General features: G+C 42.8%; 3 protein-coding genes across 3 annotated transcripts; 2 read left to right on the forward strand and 1 right to left on the reverse strand.

Annotated features, from left to right (window-relative positions):
- Window positions 1-245: 245 nt before the first annotated feature.
- Window positions 246-1,737, forward strand: MAGOH (mago homolog, exon junction complex subunit; the record flags this gene model as incomplete). Its single annotated transcript, XM_079535973.1, has 5 exons — window positions 246-333; window positions 416-474; window positions 539-649; window positions 937-1,019; window positions 1,638-1,737. 5 exons carry the CDS (start codon window positions 246-248, stop codon window positions 1,735-1,737), a joined length of 441 nt encoding a protein of 146 aa, XP_079392099.1.
- Window positions 1,738-2,363: 626 nt separating this feature from the next.
- On the forward strand, window positions 2,364-10,309 carry CZIB (CXXC motif containing zinc binding protein; the record flags this gene model as incomplete). Its single annotated transcript, XM_079535475.1, has 8 exons — window positions 2,364-2,395; window positions 3,043-3,478; window positions 3,858-3,914; window positions 4,619-4,700; window positions 5,684-5,715; window positions 6,171-6,248; window positions 9,335-9,400; window positions 10,232-10,309. The coding sequence occupies 8 exons, from the start codon at window positions 2,364-2,366 to the stop codon at window positions 10,307-10,309; spliced, it is 861 nt and encodes a 286-aa protein (XP_079391601.1).
- Window positions 10,310-12,607: 2,298 nt separating this feature from the next.
- On the reverse strand, window positions 12,608-18,868 carry CPT2 (carnitine palmitoyltransferase 2; the record flags this gene model as incomplete). Its single annotated transcript, XM_079536276.1, has 5 exons — window positions 12,608-12,939; window positions 13,995-15,299; window positions 17,720-17,826; window positions 17,942-18,022; window positions 18,735-18,868. The coding sequence occupies 5 exons, from the start codon at window positions 18,866-18,868 to the stop codon at window positions 12,608-12,610; spliced, it is 1,959 nt and encodes a 652-aa protein (XP_079392402.1).

Consider the following 18,868-nt stretch of genomic DNA (forward strand, 5'->3'; position numbering starts at 1 on the left):
CGGGGTATCCCCATCCCGACGCGGGCAATATGGCGGCCCGGCGCCGCCCTCAGGTGCGGAGCTGCAGCAGTCCTCCCCGCCGGAGGGGGGCGCAAGCGTCACCGCGGCCGCTCGGCCTCGCGGGCGGCAGCCAATGGGAGCGCGGAGAGGGCGCGGCAGTCTGGGCTCGTTCCGCCCCGCCCTCCGTAACGCATTCGGCGCGCGCCGTCGCGGTGCATGCCGGTGCGGTGCGGCGCGACGGGACCATGGCGAGCGACTTCTACCTGCGGTACTACGTGGGGCACAAGGGGAAGTTCGGGCACGAGTTCCTCGAGTTCGAGTTCAGGCCCGACGGTGAGCGGGGCGGCGGGCGGGGCGGGAGCTCTGGTGCCGCGTGTAGCCGGGCCCGGCGGCCCTAACGCTGGTCTTCCCGCAGGAAAGCTGCGCTACGCCAACAACAGCAACTACAAGAACGACGTGATGATCCGCAAAGAGGTGAGGGGGCGCGGCGGGGGGCGCGGGCCGGCCGGGCGCCGTCATACTGAGGTGCCGCTTGCAGGCCTACGTGCACAAGAGCGTGATGGAGGAGCTGAAACGGATCATCGACGACAGCGAGATCACCAAAGAGGACGACGCGCTGTGGCCCCCGCCGGACAGGGTGGGCCGCCAGGTCGGTGTGCTGTTGCTGTTTCTGTTTCCTCAGGGCTCTTACGGTTCTTATGCACACTAATTAAAACTGCGATTGGACTTCTAACCCAGCACCACATGTAGGAAGGAGAGCTAATTCAATTAAGCGCTAATTCAAACCCTAAATGGCAGTTTAGCTGTGAGAGTTAATGTGAGTCACAGGCACGGTGCATTCATACCCTTGCAATAAATAAAAGTCGTCACCCCAGTGCTTGAATTTTTCTACTGCCACGGTGCAGCAATCTGACATGATCATCTTTTGCTTCGCAGGAGCTTGAAATAGTAATTGGTGACGAGCACATCTCCTTTACCACGTCAAAAATTGGTTCGCTCATCGATGTAAATCAATCCAAGTACGTACTCTGCTTTTGTGTTGCTGTTGTCTTTATGTAGCCTTCTATATTAGAACCTACTGATTATTAGGTGCTGATACTTTATGTGGTTTGAAACTACTGATCAGCTCCTGGAAGCACAGGTACTCTCTGTTGCGACATAATTAACCTCATATCATTGCTTGATAGATTTCAAATTCACTGAGCAGCTAACCTTACTACAAGAACACCTGTTAGATGCGTTCAGAGAGTCAGTCTGAACTAAACTGTCTCTGGCCTGTGTACATCCATGTTTCTAACAGAACCAGGACTTCTGTATTTCAGAAAAGGCTGCATATTTTGTTTTGTAAGTGCAAAGCAATGCTACTATGCAGTGATAAAAACGCACATCCTGTCAAGACTTAGAACGTTCTGCATTCCATGTTTTTAAGGTTTATCAATCGATACAAGAATAAATTAATGTTCTGTCAACAATAACCCCTAAAAAATCCTGCTATAGTTTGTTTTTTTTTTGTGTGTGTGTGTGTGTGTGTGTGTGTGTGTGTGTGTATATATAGACCTATGTATAGGTTAATTCTAAAAACTGCTCTTACAACTTAAGTGTTCTTTTTCCTTTGTTCCTTCTATTATGCACTGCAGGGATCCAGAAGGTTTGAGAGTGTTCTACTACCTGGTCCAGGACCTCAAGTGTCTAGTCTTCAGTCTTATTGGACTACACTTCAAGATTAAGCCAATCTAAATCAAACAAACTGAAGTTTGTACTGCAGTGTCTGTACATTGGGGGAGAGGGGGGTATGCTTTTTCAAATCCTTGCTTCTTCAGGCCCGAAGCTTTTATGTATGTTAGAATTTTTTTTACAAACTGTAAGTGACTGTCTTAATAAACTGTTGACATCAATATTTTTAATTTAAAATTTCTGGTGATAAACTGACTTCCTAACACTTCTTTTATCATGGTACATGTAGGAAATGTCATTTCAGTTGTATCACAAAGGTATATTTCACTTCTCTATACAGTAGCAATTAAGCCTCTCATGGCTCTGTGAAAATATACTTCTGTCAGCTGCCAAGATAAACTTTTCTTACTAATTGTTGCCTTAGGAAGGACTGATCAAAACAACTCGAACCCTGGCTCAGCACATGACACATAGTTATAGCAAAGACACAAGATGTAACAACCTCCTGCTGTACCCACTTGCCTTTAGAGCAGAAGTAGACAACAGACTGTGCAGGGACCATCCAGGATCTTCACAGATGCTCCTCCCATGCAACTTCTCTTGGAAGAACTGAAATTAGAAATGTGGAACATGTTAAGTTCTAGACTAGCATACCTTTTTCTAGACTAGCACACCATTGCTTAAGAGGCATGGAGGAGGACCAAGCACGTGTCTCAAAGTGGTAAGTTTTGTAAGCACTTCAGAAGTGGATGGATAGCTTTCCTCACTAATGTGAACTTGAACTGGCAGCCTGATGTGTGCTGGTGCCCACCTCACAATGAGTGGAGGTGGGCTGTCTTGCTTTTAACTCCCCAGTTAAGCCTGGAAGTGAAAGAAAAATCAATGTAAGATACAGAACTTTTGAGCCGTGGTGAAACTTACTTAAGACTTCTGCGATATGTAAGGGGCACTAACTAAAACTGTGCTTCTTTCAAGTGATTTTTCTGCTGCAATGGGAATCTTATCAGAACCAGATCCGGATTAACCAGCAATTTTCTTGTAGTGTGGCAGGTTTAACTTAACTTTAGCCAAGTTTTAATGTGAATTAAGAGACTTTTCTGCATATTATATGGAGCTCAAGAAAAGCAACTCCAGTTTACAAGGGCTGTTGTATGCCTTACCTGAGGCACAACATCAGCTCTGTAGCTGACGGTACTACAAAGCATCTGGGTGAATCCTCTGAAGCTGAAATCCGTGTTATTTGAGTAGGAAGCAGTAAAGAGTCCTCCATTCTGCTCAATATAACCAAAAATGCTGTTTCCTAAGAAATACAAAATAGCAGGTTATGTGTCGGCGTGCTAGTTACTGAAGTTCATCTTACACTTCAAGTCCTCTGCCCAAGCCCTCCCTCAGGCTTTCCCTTCTCTGGCCACGATCTTTTCTAGCCGACCCTCTGCCTTCCCGCACCGCTCCTGCGCCGTCCCCGCAGCGCTCGCCATGCCTCCCCACCAGCCTTCCCATTCGGCCCCGCTCCCGCTCAGGGCGGTGTCAGGTCGCGCCGCCGGGCGCCATCTTGGCTGTGGGCAGCTCGGCTTCAAGTCGGCAGAAAGCGGCGACCGCCATCGTAACTGAGGGCAAAAGCGCACGGCCGGGAGGGTGCCATGGGGGTAGGTCGGGGCCGCGGCCGGGCCGTGCCGGGCCGACCCGAGCTGACGGGCTGTCGCTGCCTCTTGCCTTGCAGAGGATCGGGCTGCAGCTGCGAGCTACCCTGGAGAACATCACCCGGCTGCGGGCCGAGGGGGAGGACTTCCGCTGGTACCTCAAGGTGCGGGCTGCGGGAGCAGGGATCGCCGCTTTTAGCCTGAAACTGCCGGGCATGGTGCTATAAGCGTCACATCTGCCCCCTTGAGCACGGCGAGCTGCAGAGCTGCTGCGCTTTTCCCCACGCGGTGCAGGCGGGCTGCTACAGGAGCCGCTCACGGGTTCCCAACGCACGCGTGGCACCGTGCGCTGCTTACCTACCGGGACAGTCTGTGTGAAGGGTAGAGCCTGCACTGCTGAGGCAGGTGCTGAGCTGACATCCCCAGCACACGGCTGCAGTGAGTGACGAGCTGCGTTCTTCCCATCTTCTGCTTAGTGGCTGCATCTCGCAATACGTGTGCCGCCCAATGCACCTAAATTCTCTGATTTATGTTATTTTTCAGCTGAAATGCGGGAACTGCGGTGAGGTCTCTGAAAAATGGCAGTACCTCCGGTTGATGGTGAGTTTCCCCGTGGTAACCTGCATCAAAGAAAGAAAACAAGCTTGCCTTGTACATGCAGTGAACAGGAACATCGGCGTGCGACAGATGTACATCAGATGAAATAGCTCCTGGTGATAGCAGCCATATGCAGTCAGGAAAAGCTCTTGTATTTTGTATTCAAAACATATATGGAGACTTAATTGAAATAATCCATTGGAATGGTGACTTGGTGATAAAATATTGACACCTGCTTTGAAAAGCCACCTGTCTGTGAAAACATCAGTTGAAAACAAATTTTGAAGTGATGTTAGGATAAGCTTTGCTTAAGGAATGTTGTTGGAGGTTAGGCAATTTGGGGGGAGTTCAGCATGCTGGATGAGCATTTGGAAACTGAAGAAGCAGAGTAAATTTGTCAGGGATAAAAGAAGGCTTTGTTATTAGAAAGGCATTATCATCTCCACTGAATGCATTTTGAGTTATTAAGGACATAACTATATCATTATTCAGTGTTTTAAATCTAGAACAGTTACTGGAGAATTACAGCTTTCTGAATTACACATCTCTAGTTTCTAAAAGCCTTCTCAATGCAGGACTTTTAAAAAGCAAAAGTTGGAGACTTCTTGTAAAACAAAGAAGCACACACAAAAGCTGTACCTTTGCAGGGGCTTCCAGTGACTCAGCTAGAATGGAATTAAAAATATCTCCATTGTTATGATCTGTAGGACAGTGCTCCCCTGAAAGGAGGCAGAGGAAGTGCCACTATGGTGCAGAAATGCAAGCTGTGCTCCAGAGAGAACTCCATTGGTATGTGTTTAGAAACCTAAGACGCATCATCCACATTATACTTTTCTCCTACATCTATTTTTCAGTCCCAATTTTTGTTTGAAACATTTTTTCCCCCCCCAAGTACACTGATATTTGAGTACCCAGCTGATACTGTCATGCTTATGAAGGAAATTGAGAGGTCAGTTGGTCATCAACAACATGAAAAAAAAGAACTTAAGTCCACAATGTTGGGCAGTAGGAACAACATGGCCAACTTCACAGCATGGCTGGATCATTTTTTCTTTTTGAGATTCGAGCAAATAGTCTGATTTAAAGAGATGCAGCTACTTGACTAGCTCAGGCTGTCACATCTGGTTTTTCCACTGTATTCTATCTTTCTCTAATTGGGCTTTTCTCTCTATTGGGATGTAATTGCTGCTTTATAAAGACATATAAGAAGACAAACATTAGAAAAGTGTAGGATGAACTAGGCTGAGAGTTATAACTCCCGTTAAATACATAAAACAGTCATAAACTAAATGCAATGGTTATGAAAGTTATTTGCAGGTTCTTTGTTGCTCTTTGCAAAGGAATCAAAGGATTTCCACAAAGGCAGCTTTGGGGGTAGAGCTGGAGATGCTCACACACACACACAAAAAAACAACTGTACAACTATGTTCCTTGCAGGTAATGGTTTCTCAGGCCTCCTGGTTAGTTCAGGCTTCTGCATGAACAGAACTCTCATCCTTTAAGTCATTTTACAAAAGTATCATTTGAATTTTAAATTTTTTTAAATTTTATTAGCAAGATAACAAAATGACATAGCGTAAACTTCTCCAGAGGAGGAAGAATAATTCTATCTTTTGAAGAACAACTGCAGGAATTGCTTGCTTATTTTGTTTCTTTTATTCTTAAGGATTTCTTTTCAGAAGGGAGAAACAGCTGGGACTTGGTTTGTGCTATGTTCTGAAGATGTGCTGCCACTCACTTTTACACATCTGTTGTTTGTTTTTATTTTTTAGATATTTTAAGTCAGACAATCAAACCATATAATGTAAGTTTGTTTTCTTTTATGCAAGTGAAATGAGTAGATATTAATAGTATTCCCAGTTCTTGCTGTATCATCACATTCCCCTTTCAAGAATACATAAACTACATATGTTCACGTGATAAAAAGATTGTCTCTTATAGACTTCTGAACAGTCTAATGGAGAATAAAATTTGCATTAACAGAGCTCAGTCTCAAATACAGAATGATCTGTGATACATTTCACAAGCAAAATGTGAAACTGTATTACTCAAATCACAGGTGATTGTTTCCTTTTGAAGGCTTCCTTGTGGCAGAGCAAGACATTCAGTTAATTACAACCCATTAAACTAGCCCTAGGATTTTGCTGTCACTTGGGGCATCGGAGTTGATAGTACTGCCTATAAAGCAGTTCATTCCCAGAGTAATATCTGTCACTGTTTTATTAGCTGAAAACTAACAGTATTCTGACTCAATTATAGGCTGAAGACAGTGAGAAATTCAAGACAATAGTGGAGTTTGAATGCCGAGGTTTGGAACCAGTTGACTTTCAGCCACAGGTGAGTTCATACTTGGGATTTGTTTATCAGTTTTTAAGAGCACTTCCAGACTCTAGAGCAATTAAAATATAGTTTTTGAAATGTTGCTGCTCTTCCCAGAATGTCCTGGACCTCCCTGATTTTCCATCTTCTCCATAGTACTTTATTCAACTTCAGGAAATCACAAACAGCACAGCACTTCTGGAATTCTTTGTACTTGTGTTCCAGTAGCATAAAATACCCCTGGATTATTCATAATGCCTTACACGTGGCTGAGCATCACTCATCTGAACTGATCTGAAATGTCTTCATTGCTCAGGTTATTGCAAACGGGAGTCTTTCAGAGGGGAACTGCAGGAGCATGCAGGTAGCCACAGTCAGGGGAGCTCCGCTTTGGTTACTGATACATTACAAAAAAAATAACCAACGTTCCAGATATGAACAGTCATCAATATACAACCTCTCCATCAAAGCTGTAGGAAACGTATAGGTAATCTTCCTTTGGAAACTTGCTCAGACCAAAACCGAGGAAGACAGTTAAAGGCTGTTGCAAAGCACACTTCAGGGTTCAGAGTCAAAGGATTGCTTCACTGCCAAGCCAGTTCCTAATGATTCATTTGCTTGTGCATGCTCATGCTGTATGCAATCTAACTCCTTACTATATTTAACCAGATTAGGTGTAAATAGACTGACAAATATAAACCTGTCTTATCCTCCCCTCAGACTGTGACACTATGCTAACAAACAGATGAAAAAAGCTGATCCTACAAGGAATTAGGTATAAATGAAGTCACCACAGCGTTGTGCTGCAGGAGGAGTCTTCATTTTTAATTCAAATCCATCTTTCTAAGCAACAGAAGGGATCTTCGCTTATTCCTGTTTGAAGGCTTTGATGCCAGACAGAACTAGGAACTTGAACTTCAAGTAAATCTATGAGAAACCTCGGAGATGCAGGAGATGTTTACGTATCAGCATCCTACCTGTCACTTTTATCTGCAGAACAAAGACTTCACAGCTTTCATAAGCTTTTCATATAATATTCCCTAAGTGCAGTCTGTGCACTTGACTGGAGAGTACACTTGAGTCCCTCAGCAGATTCTTCAGTGAATTTCCTGATGCCCAAATGAATAAATACATATACTTCTGTGGCTCCTTACAGTTCTATATATTTTATATGATCCAAGCCAACCTGTCTGCCCTGCAGTCTGAGGGACTGGCCATAGATTACTGTACAATTTTTTTTTTAATAGGTACAAACCAACCATCCCTGAGGTCAGTTTAGTATGGAGGATTCTTTACAGAATTTCTCTTAAACCTTCAGCTTCTTTGCTTTGTGCCAACATTAATATTTACACTGGTAGCAGATGTGTGTCAATATGCTGTTTTTGCTTTAACTGTTGGTCCTTTGCCTGTCAGCAGAGGGCAGACGAGGCATTGCAGTTCCCAGCTTCCTTTAACAGATTGAGTCTGTGCTTTGACGCCAAAGCTCTAAGAACGTGTCTGGTATAGAAGCTTGAAATTCAGTAACATAGCTTGTTGTTCCTTGGAGTGCTGGGGAATCTCTTTTTCTACTCTTTGTTCTCTACTTCAGCTCTGCATTTTTCACCCATCATGGTGATCTGCCTCCTCAGCTGCTGCAATTCCTTTGAATTGGGCTTCTGACAATTATGTACAGGGCATATTTACACTGTGCCTTGCAGATAACTCTCCTGTTGTCGTGTCTGCCACACTGTGGTCTGTTTAACTCCCAACACTTAACCTTCCACTAAATCCTAAAGTATTTTACAATCATGTGGTTTACTTCAGACATACCACACAGTGAAGTGTCTGTCTGGTACTAGAAGAGATTTCTTTATCAAAAATGCTGGTGCAGATCCCTAGCAGAGGACCAAGAAACCACCTTTCCTTCCTAGATGTTTCTCAGTAAAATTCTACAATTAGCAGTAGCACTACAAGAAACCCCCTGTATACTATTGAGATGGTTGAGATAATTTTAAGTTTCCTTTACAACTAATAAAGCTTATTTTACAGCTTGAAAACTGTAAGCCCTAATATAACTGATGTTTTAACAGAAAAATCAGAAAGAGCATCTTGTTCTTGTGCTACATCCCTCTGATATGTACTTTCTTTCCTACAGCTATTCCTATCTTTTCCTTCACTTTAAAAACAGTAACAGTAGCAATAATGATGAACTCTACTGTTTGGATGCTATTATCTGTTCAGTTAGCTAACTGATCCTCCTTGCACTCAAGGCTTGCTAGTTGCTTCTATACCTAAATCCAGTATAGGCTACTTCCTTCTCTGGAGCAGCTTGGATTGTGATCATTTGTAAGCCAGAACAACTGACTCTTTTCCATACTTTTTCTATGTTTTCTCACAGTGAGTTTATTGTGTAGCTATTTTATATATAGTGCCTGTATAATTTCTAAATACAAATTAAAGCTATTAGTAGTTGGATGCTGATAGAACTCAACTTCACTTTTGAAAGTTTATCTAAAACTACTGAAAGTACTTTTCTGGTAAGAAACATAAAAGAGCAATATTGTTTTGTTTTACACTATGTTTGTTTGTGTCAAGACTTCCCCTTTCACAAGTGGTGGGGGGAAGGGTCACAGCATCATGCTGACCTGCAGAGCAGAAGGCAATGATACTGCCTTCTACCAGAATACAAACATGCTCACATAGGTGTTGATCAGTACACAGACAACAGAGGGACAAGTCACTTACCCTTTCTGAAGGTTGCTGAACGCTCCAGAGGAGGTGATCTCCAAATAGAGATCCTGCTTCCTCAGCTAACCCTTAAACAAGAGTGAGGAGGAGTGGACCCGCATTCTACTCCTTCTGGTTGCCCAGGTGCATTACCTGCACCTGTGTGCCCTGGGTTAGCACACCTTCTCACCTGGTAGTCGATCACTGGTTCAGGCCATGACCTAGCAATCCCCATACACGACCCTTGTCCAGGAAACAGACTGGCTGTTTTTCCTACCTAATTTAGGTAAAATACAATAAAAATGTGCAATGTTACTTTCGTTAAACATTTCAGTTTCATACTTAACATTTTCTTTGTACAGCTTATTCTTAAAAACTTATTGCAAATGTGTTTGCAGGCAGGATTTGCTGCTGAAGGTGCAGAGTCTGGCACACCTTTCAATGACATAAACTTGTTAGAAAAGGTATGTTGTCTTAGTTTAATTAGTAATTCTAATTATCTAGCTTCTGTTCGCTATGACACTAGCATGAAATATGTATCTTGCACATGGAAGGCCAGTTTTGCATTTTCATGTAGGCATGAGAAAGTCGTAACTGGACAGAAAAACTACAACTGTAAATAACCAGCACTACTAACAGTTTCATTTTATCAGCACGCATTTTATATCTTGGGAGATGACAGAGAAATGCAACATATAAATCATTCAGAAATTTCAAAGAGCAAAGACCCACAGTACTAAATGGCTGCTGTTATTCAGAGTGGTGAACTAATTTCCTTCGGATGTCTGTACTTTTTCCTCTGCACAGAGATATTAAAAAGTAAGATAAAGACTCTCCTTCAAAGCACAGGATAATGACTCCAGCATTGCAAATCTTCCTTGGCTGTGAGCAAGAATCTCAAGGTCAAATCTGTTCCCCTATATCCTACTTGGCAGGGATCTGCTTGTCTGCTGAACCACATGACTAGGGCATTGTAAATGATAGATAATCCTTTCATCTGCCATGGCTGCTGTTTTGTCCACTGCAGGCTGTGGACTGCTTTTTTATTTTCTTTAAAGTTTGTTAAGATGTAAGAACACTGACACTAAAGTCCATTTAGGTCAGTCCATTTCAGGTCAGCGCTCTCACTTCTCTAGAAAATTAGAATACAGCTTAGATTTATGTTGGAAGCACCACACAATCAGTAAGACCCAAACTGTGAGTGAGGCTTAGCTTCAGTTAATTCCAGTCTGTGATTTAGACACTATTGTCATCTATCGTCTGTGGCTAATGCTATGAAATCTTAATTCCCACAGGATTGGAATGACTATGATGAAAAAACAAAGGAATCTGTTGGAATCTATGAAGTTACCCATAAATTTGTTAAATGCTGATGTTCACACTGCTGACAAACCCTGGCATGCTTATTGATGAGGGAGCTGAAAACACCAGAGAGCTTCACGGCGTTACTGTTCACATGTCTGAACTTCACAAATAGAAACCTAAGTAAATTGTATTTACTGTCTGTGGAACAGCTAATAAATGATTCTTCACAGAGAGCTTTGAGATGGTCTTAGTACACATTTAAAGTTATATATATGCCTAGCTGAATTCAGATGTTTTCTTAATGTGTTTTTTGGGAATACATACGTTTGAGATGGACTGCTGCTTAACAAGTATTTAGATGACTCATTGCCTTGAAGTTTTAATTAGGTTTAATTAATCTCCAAGAAATACCCACATTCCATTCTCTAGCAAATAAGCTCTTTTCACCCACTACACCTAGGAGATGGCTAGGAGCGTTGGTCAGGAGAGCGTGCTAACTGCTGAAGCAAAGATGTACAAACTGAAGTGACAGAAAGCTATGAAAGACACAGAAGTGACTTTCCAGAAAATACTTACTAAGCTTAACTGCTGTTGGCACTTACATCTGTTACTCCTTCTGAAAATAAAGTTACCCTTCTGAATACGTTACCAGGTAAAGCAATTTCTAGCTGCAGACACTTCCTATTTCTTGGCAAGCACTCTCACAGTCTTGCACATTTTGGCCATGTTTAAAAAATCAGAACTTTCTCGTTATCTTCATTCAAAGACTTTTGCTCTGAGTATGTTAGTTTCTTCATCCGCCAAAACCTTCCCTTCTTTGTTCAAACTGAAAGGATAATCCTGGTAAGTGTTAAACCAAGCTTTAAATGCTTTTCAATTGAAAGCTACAACAGTACATCACAGGCTGCAGAGGAAAGAGCCCTGACAAGGAAAAGTTCATAAGCCTTTGGGGTTATGTATTTTAAGCGTGTCTCCCCTTCCCTGTGCTTGCAGTATACACTATGGTGTTGCTTACACTTCCTGCACTAAATAAAGATACCAAGCAAATCTGAAAGCTGAGATACACAGAAGAAGGGTGAAGGTGAATAGGTTTCTGAGCTTTAAAACTCACAACACATCCTACCAACACGCTCAGACTTCAAGTTCTACCCGTATATCTCGCTGAAAGTAGCATGCTGCAAGGATGATTCATCTGACCAGAATAAAAACAATACGGAAGTTATGGAGGTTTAAAGACTGAGGAGTTCAAGTCATCTGTACCATGATGAATTTTCTGCAAAAGGTGGAATTTCAGCAAAAGGCATCTGCATTTGACTCCAAACAAGTTTGAGCTCCTTGGCTAAAAAGTCCCTTTTGCTCCCAGCCACTTTAGCTGCCGGAGTCCGAGTCAGGAACAGCAGGAAGAACTTGTCAGTACTGGTTTCATCTTGATTCACAGTGTGATTAAGTTATAGTGATGTCTATGCTTACGCTCTCTTGCAATCCTTTAGAGATTTCTGTGAAGACTTGGTCAAGTTCAGTGGTATTTCTTTTTTAAGGCATAAATGTACACAGCAAAACAAAAGCAGCAGATTATTGGACAGATTTCATGTATGGATGGTGAGAGACAACACTGCCAGAAGTATTCTTTTTAACCCTTACAAGAAGTACAAGCTATTGGGAAATGGACTACTCAGACTGTATAATTTTGATGTGGTAATAAAAGAACTTTATCGTTACTAGTAGATAGCTTTATTACATCACAGTATTTTCTAGTCAGTTTAACAACACAGTGAGTGATTGCAGGTTAGTTAAAGCCTCTCACTTCATTTTTCATTTCTCAAAAAGTTGTTATATTGGAAAGGCTTCAAACTGTTGAGGTACAACGAGTTCTGATATTTATTCAAGTTTAAAGAGAAAAGTGTGATCACTGTAAGCAAGCTTACTGAAAGTGCAAATGTAATCACACAGTCAGATTTAACACAATTGCTTGTATTCTTTTAAAATCCATCAGTTTAAAGGTGCTGTTGTCTACCTGAAACTCACAACAAACTCAACGTTTGAGTTCATAAATTTGTTACCAGTGCTTTTTTATTCTAGATGTGTTTTAAGAACACGTTGATCTGTTTGGACAGATGGCTCCACTACTTCATTCCAACACTCTGAATGTTTTTATTTCCTGAAATGCGTACTCAAGGTCTGCGCTTGATTTTTTTTTACATTCAGAAATCAAATTGAATCTACACAGTGTTCAAGTTCAGTGAAGATAAATGAAGCCAACTGAGCTTAGTTGCTTGTCATGTTGAATGCTGGTTGGTATGTACTGCCAATTAGAAAAAGTCTGCATTTTCTACCTCAACTGTAAAGTGTTCCAGCTCTTTTATTAACTAACTACCAACCTTCTTGCCTTTTAAAACATTAAAAATATCTTCTAGTGACTTGTATATACACTGAAGGAATTCTTTACCGTTCCTAGTTGGGTAAGAGGAAACATTGCAACCTATCCAATCATCATGTACTTGATATCCTACTCCAAAGCCATCAGGCACCACTGGGCCAAATCCTCCTAATTGCACGGCTGGACTAACCAATGTGCTCGTAGAAATGATGTTGTAATTAAGCCGAGCATAGGCTTGGTCTTGATAGAAATCAGGCAGTGCAGTGCCTTTGGATAAGGCCAAATAGCGCAACCCAAACAGATGTCGGTCAAATCCCTGACCTGTTGAAATAAAATAACAAGTATTAGAGATTTCTGTGGGAAGTAAACTCACTTACTTCAACCTCACACTGCTCCTAAGCCACAAAAGGTCCGTAGAGCTCAGAGTTTCATCAGTATTAGCAAGAAATACTTGTCATAACCCAGACATTCTGCACTTCTAATGCACTTATTAGAACGAAGGCTTGCTGTTGCACTGCTAGCCTCAACCAGGAATCACGATAGTAAACCAAACTGCAGTGTTAACAGACAACTTTAATAACGCATCACATTATTTATTTAGTTATCTGAGCATTTGCAGGTTATTTAAAAAAGAGATAAAGGATTTCCTAAATTTATTAATCTAAAAAGGAAGAGGATTTTGCATCAATAGAAAAAGGCAAATTTTAGACTCTGTTGGCTAACGTTCAATAGTCTTCTTGAGTTTAATGAAGCAAGTTATACTTCTGGAAAGGTCAATTCAAAAGAAAAATACCAGGAGTAGCACAGCTAAGGAATCAGTTTGATTTGGAAGCTGTTACAGTCTTAATACCCCTACAGGCATAAGACAGCAACTCTTCAGTCATAAAGCTGAAGTTCTTAGTTGCCCTGGAGAATACAGTGTGCAGTTAAGTATTTATCAGTGCTTCAAGTCACCCAACTGGTCTGTGGACAAAAACTGAAGTATAAAAACTTTTGGGCACATTAACAGTGAACTAGGAGCACAAAGGCATTCTTTCCCCGTTAAGAAATGCATCTCAAAGAACACACTTTTAGCTGCAGCCTTCTGCTAGTTTTTGTTCTGCATGAATATAAGGCCTCCATCAAAATTCACAGAATCATAGACTGACCAGGGTTGGAAGGCACTCCAAGGATCATCAAGCTCCAACCCCCTGCCACAGGCAGGGCCACCAACCTCCATATCTAATACTAGATCAGGCTGCCCAGGGCTCCATCCAGCCTGGCCTTGAACACCTCCAGGGGTGGAGCATCCACAGCTTCTCTGGTGCAAAGTAGATTTTTACAGCAACCTTAACAAACAGTTCAAAAAGCAGAGTGTTTGGTATAATGCAACTTACCCATAGCAGCTTCTTTTGTCAAACGGCCATGGTACTTTGAGCATTCCACAATCAACTCCTGAAGCTCTTCTGTGCTATGCTTGGACGGTTCCCTGACAAAAGCCTCCGAACATTTCTTTGTATGGACAGAGGCAGGACGTACAGTCTCTGTGCGTCCATGTTTGAAAGCTGCAGTACTACAAGATTCATACGTAGCAACAGTCTGATTGTACTGCCGAAGGAAAGCCATCTGGAAGGCAAGCTGAGCCACCGCATCTGGGCTTACCTTCTTCTGCTTCAGCAGTTCCTTGCCCCCTTCGCGGAACTGAATCATATTAAGAGACAGTCCTTCTACACTGGCATCAAAATTCTGCTTTGCTTTGGTAATTCCTGCTTTTAAGGCATCGTTCAGTTTAAAGTCAAGTTTCTGTACTGCTGTGGAAGAGTCTACTGAAGCAGGCTGGGACTGAGGGCTCACAGCTGGTACTTCGGTACTGTCTTTAAAGACTTCATTCTGGAATCGGAGTACAGCCACACCATCGCCCCAGGAATGTTCAAAATTAACTCCTGCAGTGCCATCTTTAGCTATGATAAGATTGAAGGATTTGTCATACCAGCGGTTAGCAGCATCTCCGTGCAACATAGTATGGGACAAGTGCACAAAGTCTTTAATGGGAAAATCATCTAAACTGAGACAAAACACAGCAGAGTCTACTTTTTGAAGAGCTTCCTCATTGCCATTATCCAGTAGCTCCTTTCTCAGCATTGCCCACGTATCTCTGTTCTCACTGGAGAGGTAGCCAAGAGGGAAGGCCGAGGCTGGACTGTTATCACTAAGGATGTATTTGAAGTGTGCTTGTATTTCTGAAGGTTTCAGCATATTTCCATCTCTATCAATAACATCAAACACATAAAAATTCCCCTTTCTCAGTACCAGTAAATGTTTTGCCTTTTCATCTGTATAAAGCTCATCTCTGTTGAGTTTAGGCAGCCGTGTGGAATTGAAGAGCCTGAAATACTGAGACATATCTAGAGGATATGCATTGACCATATAAGCACCAAACCAAGAAAGTGAAGAAGGCACAAATCGGATAATTTTCTTAAAGAGCTGAGTGTCACTTTTTTCAGGATTGAGGTGAAAAACTTCTGGTTCCAGATAACCAGCCCTGAAGGTCTTCATAAAACGTATAGCAGAAACAGTCATGTTTGTAGCTCGTATGAGTTGATCGTTATATTCAGATTTTGGATCAGGATTAAAAGACATAAATGCATTAAAATTCAAAACGACAGGTTCACGTGCTTTTAGGTACATATCAAACCAGGGACCTGAAAACAGAGAGTTGAGAAACAGGTCAGAACATAAAAGCAGCATTCTGAATCAAACAGATGTTCAGAAAGTCGATATCCTGCCCCAGTGATCATAAATAAATACCTACTGCAGCACATATGAACAGAAAGAACATAAGCAATAATTCGTCCAAGGATTCTCCCAATGTCCAATCATGCAAAGAGTACAGCTGGTTACTAGTAAAAACACTGAATTTGGAGCTGTTTGTACAAAGACTGTCAATGTTGTTTACAATGAGGGAAAATTTCCTTGTTTTGTGTATGTCTCTAACAAATCATAACTTTTTCCTCTTTCTATCCACTGACACTATCAACAATGAACAGAACTGGCAAAATGATGAGGTTAGAGAGAACCTCAAGGTAATTCTTCCAGGCTGAGAATAGACTTCAGGAAGAACTACATTTGCTAACCCAGGTCTTTTAGACAGTCTCACTTCATTGTGTAGCCTGTTGACATATCAAGAAGCACAAATGTGAAAGAAACGTTCTGTCTTTGCCATAACCAAGGTCTAGCTCTAAGATGTGGTCATGCCTACACACATGTCTCTGAGAAACAAAATCCAGGAGTTAAGGCAGGAAGGACGTTGGTTTTGTTTGTTCATTTGTTTATTTTAAGTAGGCTCTATTATTAACAACTTTGAACTCAGTAAGGTTTGGTACTACACGCTGTCAGGAAGCAGACAAAGGAAGCACGTGGCCACCAAAGACAGCTGATGGGCTGTAAGAAGGGCAATGGGCTAACTCAAGGATCTAAGTCACAATTATAATTCCTGGTCCTCACTGATTAGTAACCACATTCCTCATTGTCACATCGCCTTTTAACCTTGGTCTTGAAAGATGAAAATGGGGGCAACTATACATATGTTCTGCTTGGTTTCTGAAAGTATCTCTTATGAGGCCTAAAAAAGGAATTATAACTAAATAAAAGGAAGATAAAAGCTCTGTATTTCACTGACACAAAGCAGAAGCATGTTGGTTAGTCTTGACAAACACGAGAGTCAGCAGCAGTTAAAACTCCACCTACTGTACAAAGGGAATGGATAGCATGAGCTAATAAACCAAACAGCAGCTTGTATGTAATACTCTGCTATTCCCTACAGAATTTGTGGTTGCTGTGCAACTTGCAAAGCCAACACCCTAATGAGTAATCTTGGTAGACAGAGAGGACAACATGCAAACTCCTAATTCCACAGGTATTTGAGTATTTCCACCTTTGTTACTACCCATCCATTCAAAACTTTCACAAGCTTATGCATTTGCTTCTGCATTGGAAGTCAGTGAAACAACAATTAGGAAGAACAACCTAAAAGCTATGTATACCTCCCTCTCAATTTGTACTCCTTTATTCTCACCTTTTACTTTCTGCATCTCTCAGTTTCTTCTCCTCTTTATAAAAACATGTGTTCCTAGTTGTTGGGTTTTTTTGTTTGCTTGGTTTGGTTTTTTTTGGAGGGCACTGTTTCAAGTCCACAGTACCGACCACTTTCCAACCTCCCTCACAGTTCTGTTTTCTTGCTAAGTAACTTGGAATTACTTGAAAATCATCACTTTCATTCCCTTAATAGAGCTGCCCGTGTAATTAACTTGTAATACAGACTATGCCTGTGGTTGATCTCTTCCTCCCATTGTTTTTCACTCCAATAGCACCACTTCTTTCCCTCCCTTTTCAACTGCGGTGAGCATTCTCACTCAACTACTTAAGTATTTCCTATTCAAAAAGGGAAAAAAAGTGTCTTTAGGACTGCAATTCTTGTTTAGCAACATTCCACCATCCTGCAGAATTTTGGTACATTCAAGTTACATGAAGGGCCTTCTTCATTTTACCAGATACTCAGAATTTGCACAAATACTGTTACAGGCAATATTCACAGCATGCTATTCCGAGCTTATGCAACAGAGAGCTTAAGCTTTAACCCATTTTATTTGTAGCATTATGAGCTGCCTATTATGAAGTATGATGACCTAAAGACTCCTTCTGCATCCAATCAGAATCCCAGAAACACAGAACGACCTGACTTGGAAAGGTTCACCAAAGATCACCAAGTCCAAACCCTGGTGCACACAGGATCACTCAAAAACCAAACCCTATGAGAGCATGTCCCAGTGCTCCCTAAGCACCAGCAGTTAAGGACTACCGCCCTCCAGGGCAGAACCTTTCCCTCACCCCTACCTGATCCTTCCCTGAGGCAACTCCCCGCTGTTCCCTCAGCCCCCATCGCTGCCATCAGACAGCAGCGCTCAATTGCTGTCCCTCCTCTCCCTGTGAATAGCTGCAGCCACCATGAGGCCTCCCCTCAGCCCCCTCTGCTCTGAACAAACCAAGGGACCCCTCACACAGCTTGCCTTTTACACCCTTCACCACCTTCACAGCTCTCCAGAAGCTCTCTTGGCCAACATACCTGTGATGTAACTGGTATGCTTGTTCTGGTTGTCTTGAGCAACTAGTTGCTCATGCAGCTCTCTTCCAATTCCCTTTTCGAACTGATGAGCAAGTTCTTCAGTTTTCCTACAGCAATCAGTAAAAGATTTGAAATGCTTTCACAATTCATATTTTCGATATGTAACATTCAACTTTAAAGCAACAAACGGTTCTGCATTATGACTATTTTATTTGTCCGTACCTGAACTGGTCATCATTTAAAAGAGGTTTCTGGGCATTCAGATATCTCCTAATTGTATCTTCTAGTTTGGGAACAGGCAGTCTGAAGGAAGGGGAACAAAGACACTTGAGCAATGGTACTGATGAGGTTTCAGCTTCTTATAGTGCAGTCGCAATTTCTCTCCCCGCTTCTCTATCCTTCCTTATATCCCTTATTATCTCAATGGCTTAGAAGTTTCTTAATGAAAGGAGGAGAAAGGGAATAGATAAATATGTCATCACAGCATAATGCCCTCATGAGAAGCAAAACGCGACTGCTGTTATTGCAGTGAAGGCTCTTAAGACCTTGCAGGCAACACACCGACACAAACAGCTGCAAGGAGCAGCAGCCACGCAGCAGAGAGGTTTAATTTCACAGAACCACCGAATCACAGGATATCCCGAGTCGGAAGGGACCCGTAAGGCCCATCTGGTCCGGCCCCGGCTCCACACAGGCCCACGCACCTTGGCAGCCACCTGCCGTCCCTGGGCTCCCGCATCACCATTCTCTTGCACGTTTCCCACCAGTATCGCTAAAAGCTTCCTCTCTGCCCGAACACGAAACAGATGAGTACCCACAGACAGCCAGCGAGCCCAGCGGGACCGCGGCTGAGCAGCACCACGAGGAAAGACGGCTGCCCTCTGCTCACAGCCCCTCCGGCCGCTCCCGACCTCAGCCCACGTCCCCCGCTGCCCGAGGACGCTCCTTACAAGGCCCTGCGTCCCTTAGGCGCCCGCGGGGCCGCCGGTCCACCAGGGGCAGCGGCCCGCGGTACCTGGGCAGGCTCTTCTGGTAGTGCATGGTGGGCACGATGCTGCGGTGCAGAAACTCGGCAGCGCCCGCGCTGCTGTACGCCCGCCGCCAACTGCACAACGCGTCCCGCCCAGCCGCCAGCTGCCTCGCCGCCAT

Source organism: Tetrao urogallus (assembly GCF_951394365.1).
Source record: "Tetrao urogallus genome assembly, chromosome: 5".
NCBI lineage: Eukaryota > Metazoa > Chordata > Aves > Galliformes > Phasianidae > Tetrao > Tetrao urogallus.